Source organism: Haplochromis burtoni, unplaced genomic scaffold (genome assembly GCF_018398535.1).
Source record: "Haplochromis burtoni strain Fernald_Lab_line unplaced genomic scaffold, NCSU_Asbu1 Contig_173, whole genome shotgun sequence".
Lineage (NCBI taxonomy): Eukaryota > Metazoa > Chordata > Actinopteri > Cichliformes > Cichlidae > Haplochromis > Haplochromis burtoni.
In genome coordinates this window covers 1102272-1113178 of record NW_024582534.1, presented here as the reverse complement: position 1 = coordinate 1113178, position 10907 = coordinate 1102272, and the positions used below count along the sequence as shown (strand labels likewise).

The 10907-nt window shown below is 42.2% G+C and overlaps 1 protein-coding gene across 11 annotated transcripts in view; it reads right to left on the bottom strand.

The window, feature by feature from the left end:
- Positions 1-10907, bottom strand: part of LOC102308831 (pleckstrin homology domain-containing family A member 5) — a 176463-nt gene that overhangs the window by 78580 nt on the left and 86976 nt on the right. For 8 of the 11 annotated variants that reach the window (XM_042225502.1, XM_042225497.1, XM_042225493.1 and 5 more), the window contains exons 5-6: positions 8661-8714; positions 1562-1736 (exon numbers count right to left, since the gene is read on the bottom strand). In XM_042225502.1, coding sequence (XP_042081436.1) covers positions 1562-1736; positions 8661-8714 — 229 coding nt within the window. The remainder of the gene's footprint in view (positions 1-1561; positions 1737-8660; positions 8715-10907) is intronic. The other 3 variants (XM_042225494.1, XM_042225506.1, XM_042225501.1) reach the window with 1 other exon arrangement.

Below are 10907 nucleotides of genomic sequence, written 5' to 3'. Positions count from 1 at the left end.
AATGACAGCAACATCAGGAAGAAGGAACACGAGATGAAGCTGGTGAAGTGACCCCCAACTTGGCCATCAAACATCTTGCTCTTTTAGATACAGTCTTTTCCAGTACAACCAGTAAGCTTTGGTGGTGGGGCTACAAGATACTAGATCAGCCGGGGGTGGCCGACCTACCCCTTTCTTGATCCATCCCCACACTGAGATTATGTCTGCACCAGTAACCATTAGCTGTTCTGGGTCCAGGCACTGAACAGAGTATTGATGAGTGACTCAGTCACCCGGTGGATACTTGGGTTAGTCAAGGCATCATTGCTACTGCCAACATGGCTGTAGCTCAGGAGGTAGACCTATTAGCCAACCTACCAATCGATCCCTGTCTCCTCCAGTCTGCATGCGAAACATCCTTGGGCAAGAAATTAACCACAAGTTGCTGAATGTGTGTGAGTGTCAGATAGACTGCACTAAATACAAAGAACATAAAGAAGTGTTTGTGCAAATGTGTAACAATGAGGCAACTTGTGTAAGTTGTGCTTTGAATGCTCAGAGTAGAAGTGTTATATAAGAACCAGTCCATTTTCTATTTACCACCATCCCCTACGGGGAACACGTCAGTCCTGGCATTAGTCAGCCATGGGTACTGTCAGAGCCCTCTGCCCCCATTCAACATACCTCCCTCTACTTGCCATTCAAATAAAATCGAACTCAAATGGAGGGGTTATGATGGGATGGTCCACTTCCACTTCTAGGCTGCAGAAGTTGGGACCTGCAACCATATAGGAACATGAAGGACAACAGGATCTCCTGGAGAGGGCATCCGTTTTTGGTGGTTTTGGGCAAGCCGGTCCTTTGGCTCCCTTAGCCTGGTCAACCAGTGGAGGCTGCTATTGGCAGTTTGAACAGTGAATTTATTACTTCTGGTAATACTGTCAGCTGCCTGCTCCCCCAGGAGTTTAAGGACTCAAAGTGTCAGTTATGTACTTGTTCTGATAACATCTCCTAAAAAGAAACACTCCTAGTAGAAACTATCACAACTGCAAAATAAGACATTTTTTCGATGTTAGGGTTTGTGCAATTCGAGGTAAATTGTGTGAGTAATTTAAATACACTTACAAAGACATATGCCTGATGGCTTAGGGTTGGAACATGTAAGATGTGCCTTTTGTAGTCTAACTTCTCTACATCGTGGTTTCAACATGGTGGACACAATGTGTCCCAGTGCACCACTCGTCGTCTTCTTCTTTGCGTTTATGAATTAAAATGTCGTTAAAATCAAAGGAATGAGGCATTTTTATTTAGACTTTCACACATTATTCTTTCTGTTACTCTAACTCATTACAGAATACAGGAAATGACTCAGAGTGGAGATAAAGTCACTTATTGCATCAAAGAAGCAGAAAAAAGACGAGTTACAGCTAAAAGTTTCTGCCTATTTTCTTTTCTTCATCGACAGCACAGGTGACCTCCACTGAAATAACTGATTGAATTTACAGCACAAAGAGCATTTCTGCCTCTGCTGATGAGAGTCAGTGTAGCTCACTCTTGTTATGAGGTTTAGGTAAAGACTAACCCGTGTAGATGAGGTGGAAGTGGTAATGGCAGTAGTGACTGTGGTGGCTGGGCTGCCAGTGAAGGTGCTGTAATCGGAGCCACCTGTGTAGTTTGACGCTTCACTCATGGTACTCATAGGACGCTCCTTCTTGTCACTGCTGCTTCCCTGTTCCGACGAAGACTTGGGAGCCGATCTGCCACAAGGCGAAACACAGAGAGACACAGACGAGGGATTCAGACATTTCACTTTAGAAGAATGTACAATAGAGGGAGTGTCGTGACCCCTACCTACATTTACTATATTTTCAATTCAATTTTATTTGTACAGCGCCAAATGACAACAGTCGTCTCAAGGCGCTATGAAACCCCTGTGACCACTGTTGCAGGTACTGAGCCTTTGAACTATGCTCTACCAGCATGCCGGCCTGGTTACAAAGTATCTGCTGACAAGGTCTCCTACCACATCTGGGTACAGGAGAGGTCCCAGAAGAGGTATTAAGCCAGATTTTAGACATGCAAACCTACTTAAAGTAGGCCAAGTTATTGCAGAAGCAGCTATTTTAACAAGCTTGCTCCATTCCTAAATTTCATTTCAGCCCAGTTATCCTGACTTTTTATTGTTAATCTCTAGTTTTTTTCCTTGGAGTGGAGAAAGTATCTTCTTTATCACAACTGTCGATGTCCCATTTCTGATACATAGCTAGTTTTTGGCAGGTAGAGGAGAAGGAGACAAAACATTCAAAGGTATTTTTGTGCTTGTGAAGCATAGCTGCCGAAAACAAACTACGCAAAACAGCAGACACACAGAGAGAGGAGGCAAAGGGAAAGGAATAAGAAATGTAGAGTTAAGTGACATGCAACAGAGGATAGTAGTGAAAAAGGACAGACAAATATAGAAATCAGTGATTCACACTGACACAACTCCTTATCCCCAACACTATAAAAATCTAAGCCACATAAGAATGGTTGATGACCTTTCCCAGCTAGAAATCACGTTTCCTGCCGATTACAGACAGTTAAGTTTTATTCAAATGAAGTGTGAAGTACTTAGAATACTAGAAGGAATTGTTAGTTAGTTAATTGTTGTTAGTTTAATAGATTCTTAGGTGCAAGTGGTCTTTTCAAGTTGATGAGAACTTAAGATGACACAAACGTTGCCCGTCAGAAACAATCAGTCTCCACAGGTTGAAGCCAGCCAATCAACTAACAGCACATTTCACCAAGCAGATCCCATCTTCACTCTCTTAATAACACGCTTACTTTGTTGGCACAATTAAACAGAGGAGAATGAAGGAGAGGACGAGTGGCTTGAACGAACACAAGAGGAGAGGGAAGAGAAGTGATGGAAGCAGAGATAAAGAAGACTGGAGTGTGTGCGTGGGTGTGTTCAACTCACCTCTGTTATTTGCCTCCACATCCACCCAATTTAAATGGCCAACTTAGCCTGTCAAATTGAACCAGCTCAAAGTTTTTTGCTGCAGAACGGTGGAGAGAGTTACTGAGAGGAAAAGAAAGCTCAAGGTCTCCGAGTGCCAAGGTCAACAGAGCATAATAATAATAATAATAGATTGCATTTATATAGCGCTTTTCGAGACCCTCAAAACGCTTTACAATTCCACTATTCATTCACTCTCACATTCACACACTGGTGGAGGCAGCTACAGGTGTAGCCACAGCTGCCCTGGGGCAGACTGACAGAAGCCAGGCTGCCATATCGCGCCATCGGCCCCTCTGGCCATCACCAGTGGGTGAAGTGGCTTGCCCAAGGACACAACGACCGAGACTGTCCGAGCCGGGGCTCGAACCAGCAACCTTCTGATTACAAGACGAACACCCAACTCTTGAGCCACGATCGCTCTAAGCAAAGCACATCAACTAAACTGTTTTCACACATAAGAACAAAAGAAGTCTCCGTGATTCCAGTCTCACAGTGTCTTCTTGGTATTCTTGCAGATCTGTGTTCTGTGGATTTCTACTGTTGATGCCACACACCACACAGTTTCTACTGGGTCCTGCTCAGTGAGTAGTGCTGGAACACTGCCAGACCCTTAAATAATGCTTAAGTCTCTGAAGACATAACTTTAGGGGTTTAAGCTCTATCCCTCAACACACAACACATCCTTTGCCATCTTTATCTCTCCTGAAAGCAACATTTACTGTCTCATACAAGTCTAACTCATCTTTTTAACTGTTTATATCACCTCTTTATCTATCTATTCTTAATGGAAATACTGCTCATCAGTTACAGTCTGTATCATTTACCATGCAAGTACTGTACTTTTGTCTTGATGCATGCTCAATCATCCAGGTAAGGAAGGGGAGAAACGTTTCCTCATCATCAGGTGACGTCTTCAGTCTCAGCTGACTGCAGGTTTCCAACCTTATAAACAGGACATTTGCACAATGACTGAAACCAGCAGCACTGAAGGAACACTGGGCTGGGAGCTCAGTTTATGATCATTAATATGCAAATTGTCATGACTGTTGATTAATGGCCATGAGTCCCATTCTCAGAGATTTTGGAAATGACTGAATTCAGAGCACTGTAAGATGGTGAGGATGTGGACATGTGGGTGAAAATGTTGTGTACTCACTCAAGCAGAGAAAAACATCCCTGCAAAAGGGTTGAGCTTTGCAGTGACGCCGAGACAAATCCCGCAAGTGTAACCAATCACAGCCACAGAAACAGCAATTCGAAACAACAACATTGCAGATGTGGAAGCAGAGCAGCTACAGACGGAAGTTTCAGCCTGTCTCAGCAATGCAAAGCCCCCAGCATCCAACATCAGCTTGGAGTAATGACAACAACATCATCCTCCTTCCAGCAGACGAGGGCAGGTGCACAGTTTTAACCAGAAATACTATCACGAGAATACTTCTGAGCCCCTTCCTGGTTACAGGAAGTGGTTACAGGAAGTGGGTGATAGACTGTCTGAAGCAGTTAGAACAGGACAAGGCTGTTAACCGGACCTCATACCACAGGCTGTACCCAGGAGAGTCTACACCAAGGCTGTATGGTTTACCGAAAATACATAAACTGGGTGCACCTTGAGACCGATCGTCTGCATGATCAACTCTGTCACCTGTAACATCTCCAAGTTTCTGGCTTCGATCCTCAACCCGCTGGTGGGCAGCTCTGAACACCACATCCAGAACACAACAGATTACAGGATGACCCCAACCTCAGCAACAGGGCCGCTCTCAGCATCAACCAAGTGTGTTTGAACTGTGTCTCATTCCACCTACTTCACATACAAGGGTCAGTCCTACAGGCAGAAACATGGGTGCCATGGGCTCCCCAGTTTCAGTTTCGTGGCCAATTTGTAAATGGAAGAAGTGGAAAAGAGGGCTTTGCTAAACACCCTGGAACACCACCAAGCCATTGGTTCAGGTATGTGGATGACACCTGGGTGAAAATCAAATCTCAGGACGTACCACATTTCATTAACTCGGTGGACCGACACATCAAATTCACCAGGGAGGATATGAAACGTGGCAGGTTAGCCTTCTTAGACTGTGACTTCAGCCATTCCCCAACTGTGAATGGTACTCGTGGTCATTTATCAATCGTCATGACAGTTTGCAAATTACTGATCATAAAAGTGACCTCACAGCCCATTGTTAATCAGTGCTGCCATTTCAGTCATTACGAAAATGTATGTAAACCTGCAGTCAGCTGTGTGATGAGTGTTCAAAGTTAGCCCAGCTTGAGCTGGTTTGAGTCACATAATTATCCACACATGATAGCTACTTTGGTTTGTGGCTCATAATCAGCATCAGGAGTTATTTTTTGCACTGCGACACAGCTGAATAACTTATCACTAGGCTGTTGTGATGTTTCAAAATCATATCAGTGTTTTGATTTGCCTAAAAGATAATTTAAGGAGAACCAGTGAAAACATTTTGCTTGCTTTTTGGCAAATACTATATTTACATTTACATACATTATAAATTTCTTTTACACAGCATAATATTATGATGTATAGCAAATTATTGTAATTATCATTAGAATGTGATTTCTCATCTATAAACTGTTGCTGAAATGAGTACCAGAAAAAGTCTCAATGTGCCCAAATAGTGTTCATCAGCTCAGTGAGGGATCACGGCCTGTGCTCGAAGCATGCCACTGCAATACTTTGTTGATATGTTGAGATTTATAAGCAATGGCTTAACTTTTAATAAAAAGACCCGGCAAATTAGGTATCTGGAATCAATTACTAATGCATTTGTGTTGGAAAAAGAAAAAACAATGCAATTAAGTCTGTTATGGCCTCTTCTCATAACGATGGAATTGAATTGATATGATCAAGGCAACAGTTCAAACCAGAACAGAACTTAAAACAGAAGCAACAGTAATGAAACCCTACAGGGTGCATGTGTCAGCCAAGCAAAGTCATTATGAAACCATTAAAAAGTTTCCCAGGCTTCCAACTACGAGGTGTCTCAGCAGTCGACACATACAATCAACCCATCTCTGCACAGCTGAAGACAACCTGCTCGACCAAATTTACACAGATAGTCAAGAACTCTTTTTGTACCAAAGGCAGGGCTGTGACATTACTGCTTGAGTATAATATTAAACTGCTTGGTGGAAGCTCACAAGAAGCTCATCTGGGGGCAGGTCATAATACTCCAAACTTGACTAGCACTCAGAGGTTTAGGCAAAGACGTGATACGTGGACGAGCCAACACAGGATGAATTTGCAAGAATTTTCAGGAGGATGAAGCTCCTTAATCTGAAGCTCTTCTATCCTTTTATAACATGGTAGTTACCAAACAAACAAAAAACAGACATAATGTACTAAATGCACTATTTCAGTAGAAAACTGCACCACGTATAACAGGCAGGTAACAGGTTCACTATATCACAAACTGAGTTTCCTCAACTTCAGCAACAAGAGCGTGTGCGTTTCCACAGACTCACAATCCACACAATCACTGAAAGCAAGTAAGAGTTTTACAATGTATTAAATATTATACAGCATTATTTCAACTTTAACTTTTTCAGCTGTAGGAGACACAAATCATAACAAATATGAATCGTGTGTTAGCACAAGGTTAATATCTGCATGAGGCAGAAACAGGAGAAAACGATTTCTCAGAGGATTTAAAGAAGCTGGAGAGAAAAACAAAGCCAGGTGATGGGCATGCATTGGTGTGGGTTACTCTTTCTGAGAGCAGTGCAAAGAGCCAGTCAACATAAATGTAAAGACATTACTTTTTGTCTCAGCATAGTTGACTTTAACCAGTTAGATTGCCCTAAATTTAAAGACCAAAGAAGAACGATTAACTGCTGTGTTATTGGGAAGATTAACAAGGTCGCAGAGCTTGGTGCTTTCTCATTGGCTGCTTTGACAACCTGCTGACTCTGGTTTCAACGCGACCTGTCCTGCTCCATTTTGCCCGGCAATTTGTTTGTATGAAGAATTTTTTAAAGGCTCTTATGGGCACACGTTTGACAAATCCTTATCTTTTGTGTCTTTTTTAAATCTTTTTTCCTTGTAAATCCAAAACTTTATGCTGTTTCTTTGTTAGGACGAAGGTACGAATGTTTGACAGTTGGTCAGAACTACAGCCAATTATCCAGCACAGAAGGCAGACTGTGGCACACTTTGAAGGATGTGCACACTGTACACAGATGAAAGTGACTTATAATAACTACACAGTATTAAGCATTAGTAAGGCATTAGTCAGTGTTAGTCCTCCATAGTACATCATTTACAAACATGAATATAAATGTCTTGATTATAAGCCCACATATAACATGTTTAATGACAAAATTGTTAGTCTGTCATTATAATTTTTAAATGTATTTATATAATATAAATATTATCTATATATTATATCAAAATCTTTTTTTTTATATTTTATATTTTTATGTAATTTTTAACAATTTCTAAAAGTATTCCATCAAGTAAAAGTTATTAGGACCTGTTTATCATTTAAAAAGTCAAAGTAAATGATGAACAGTGTATTTAAATGTATACAGAATATGAAATGAGATACTTATAAATGTGTTAATGCTTATTTCTCACAAAGTTACAAAGCTTTGACCAATGAAAGGTCTGCAGGACACTGAGATGCAAATAAGTCTCAGCTTGCAAAAAGAGATACATAACCTACAAATACTTATTACAAGATTTATGATGTGCAGATTGCAATAAAGGATGCAACATAAGACAGTTACGCAGGAGGAGCTGCTCATAGCAGCCTGAGCCACGGGGCAACTGGTTTGTGATTGGGACTAATCCTCGTTTCTTTTACCTGCCATGATCCCTGGGAGCTGCCAGACCACAGGCTTAGAGCACTTCAATACATAAAGGGCTCCACCACTTCCTGCGGGGGGGCATTTTCTTTATTTAAACGAGCTTTTGTATTTAACTCAGTTTTTGAATTCAGAGTCTAGTGTTTTTTGATTTTCTTCTTTGGTGTTTAGTTGACTAACAAACTGGATTGTACTGGTTGTGACTGTGTTGAGTCATAGTGGTCTGATCAGCCATTATATAAGCCCTTGTTGGTTTGTCGAGTCCACATTTTGTTTGCCCGAGTTCAGTCCTCAGTGCTCGACATTTATCCTTTTTGTAAATATCACTCTTTGGGTTAAATAAAACCCTCTTTTAATATTTATGGGACTCCTCCTGCTTTTCACCTCGGTCCATCACACAAACCACGAAATAACCCATGAAGAAGGTTATCCCAAACAATCGTGCTTCACTAACAAAGAATCCATCATGTTAAGAGCTTAGGATGTATTTAGTTCCTAAAGCTTGGCTGTCCTCTGGTGTAGTCAGTCAGCTAGTGCTAGCGTTAATGTTAACACTAACAAATATAAGCTAGCATCAAAGTAAAGAAAGCTACAATTCATAAAATCCAAATTCAGTTTATCACAACAAAAAATGATACATTAACTACTGAATTTTGCTCCTGTGAAATAAAATGATTTGCTGGTGATTTACACGCATAGTTCACTGTACAACAGGAACGTGCTGAGCATAGCCTAAGCTGTTATTGAGCGTTTAACGTGTGCTCTGAAGTAGCAGCAAAAGGTTTTAAAGCAACAAGGCTGAAAGAGAAGCTGAAGCCAAAGCAGCTCGTCCACTGACATGAGGGCTCATTACCTGGTGACAGCCTCTACAGGTTTCTCAGGGTGGACAAACTTTCCACAATTCACACTACAAACAGAACAGGAAGGGAGACAGAATCACATTAAATCAAAGCGGTAACTCAACAATGAAACCCAATTATGCAATATTTAATAGTTATAGTCAAATAAACCAACAAATAAAAGATGTTTGTTCTCCAGAACATCAGATTTGACTTTGATCAGTCCCACAATCATTCAGAGCCTCCTGTTAGCCCCACACACCCTGATTCTTTCAGATTCTCATCATGCCTTTTATATCGTTTGTACAATGAAACAAGTGAATAGTTGCGGACAGACAGAGGAACTAAAAAGACAAATGTGTCAAACAGGGTCAGAGCTTAAAAACTCATCTAAACTCGTTAGGATGATGAAAATGTGAAACTATTAGCAAAACATCAGAGAAAGATGTGAGCTGAACGTGACAGGGCGGGCGAAAACTCGAAGCACCGATAAAAGCAAGAGCTGCAGAGGTGTGTGGTACATCCGAATGAGAATGATTATGTTGCCATAGATTAGCATCAGTAATGAAAAAAAGGGAGGAGCAGCCTCTCTGATAAGGGGCACAGATGGAGGCGAGGCAGAGGAAGTGACCTTCGTAACAGAGAATTAAAAAAGGGGAGACAGAAAGAGAGAACGGGACTCAGACCAGATCGACCCTGATGACCATGCTTCCCTTGGAGGCGCGCTGTACACCGTGTGGTATGAAGGCTCTCGCTACCAGCTGCCCTGACTGCTACATATATCACTTTGGAGCATCTTTTGTTGGAGGGATGACAGACCCAGGAGCTGCTTTCTCTGAGTTGTGGTTGAATGCCAGGGTGATCTGGACTTTAACTGCTGCAGGTACCCTGACTGCACCTGAAACCACAGCATGCAGGAGACGGATAGACCATGTGTATTACTGGGCCACGGATTCCTGTTTCCAAGGAGATGGAGCGGACATGCAGCAGCATTGAAGACCAGGGATGGAGGACAAGGTCAGGGAAATGCCACCACCCTGGGACTATGCTAAGACCCCCTGCAGCAACGCGGGACGAGCTGGGGGACATGGCACCGAGTCTGAGCTCATGCTCCTCTAACATCATAGATGTCTCGATTTTGTGTCTGGAGATGTGATTCAACTTTGACCTTTCATAGGGATGGCAAAGTTTAAACTCCGTTTTAAAATCAAGTATGTGGGGAAAAGAATGACAGGGTGTGGCTGCACATCACATGACTTTACTTAAGGAACGTTATTGGATGTCTAGACAGTGAGAGAAGAGGCGGGTGGAGCCTAAGCACTTGGCAGAGACATTATTGGTCAACACGTTCTCACTCCCAAAGCGTAACATTTCATGCTAGATGACAAATCGTCAATATATTACGCTCGGGGCACCCAACACGCCCTAGATTACGAGATCAGAAAAATTAGGAAACATGAGAATCGTTTGGAACGGATCTACACGTTTCCAGCTTCTTGCAGCTTTTCCCAACTGTGAGCAGATTTATAGTCCTGCTGTATTCCCGAAGGATCGAATTTTCAGGGAATCCTGCCTTCTTGTTAGATTATTTTCCTCAGCACGGGACACAGAGATGAAGGCGACGGTGGCCAGGGCGTGCTCAGTCTCTACTCCAACCTCTCTCCTCCCCGAGATGAGATCGAAGTCAGCGGTAGAGTAGGTTAATTAGTTATTTTGTGACTGTTATTATCATTTGAGTATTAACCCATTTTAGAGTAAATAGCTCTTATAGTTCAACCCTTTAAATTTAACAGAGCCCCGAGGCCCCTAAAATTAACCCTGGTACAACAAGTGCACCAATCTAGAGGGCTGTCATGAATGTGGCTTATAGAGGCTGGGCCTGCAAAGGTGAAGTGGGAACAGAAGTGGGAGACTCCCTCACTCATGTAGGCTCCATCTGAACTCTGCATTGCCTTCTGGGTCATACTCACAGGATCAGAGATCAGAGTTTTTAAAGAGCGAGCTGGCCTAGACTTCCTGTATTGTGGTCCTGGGCTCTGCTGATGGAAAGAAGAGTCATGATGGGGACATGTGCTTGCAAACAGTTTTTAAGGAGGGAGATTAAAAAGAGAAGACACTGAACACCAAACTGAAACCAGGAAATCATTTGGAAATATTAAAGAAACAAAGTGTTTGTCAGCCTGGCTACAGAGCTGAAGAGAAACCTGGGGTTGTTCTTATTTTCTTCAATCAGTGATGAATAGTAAGATGTTCTGGCTTTG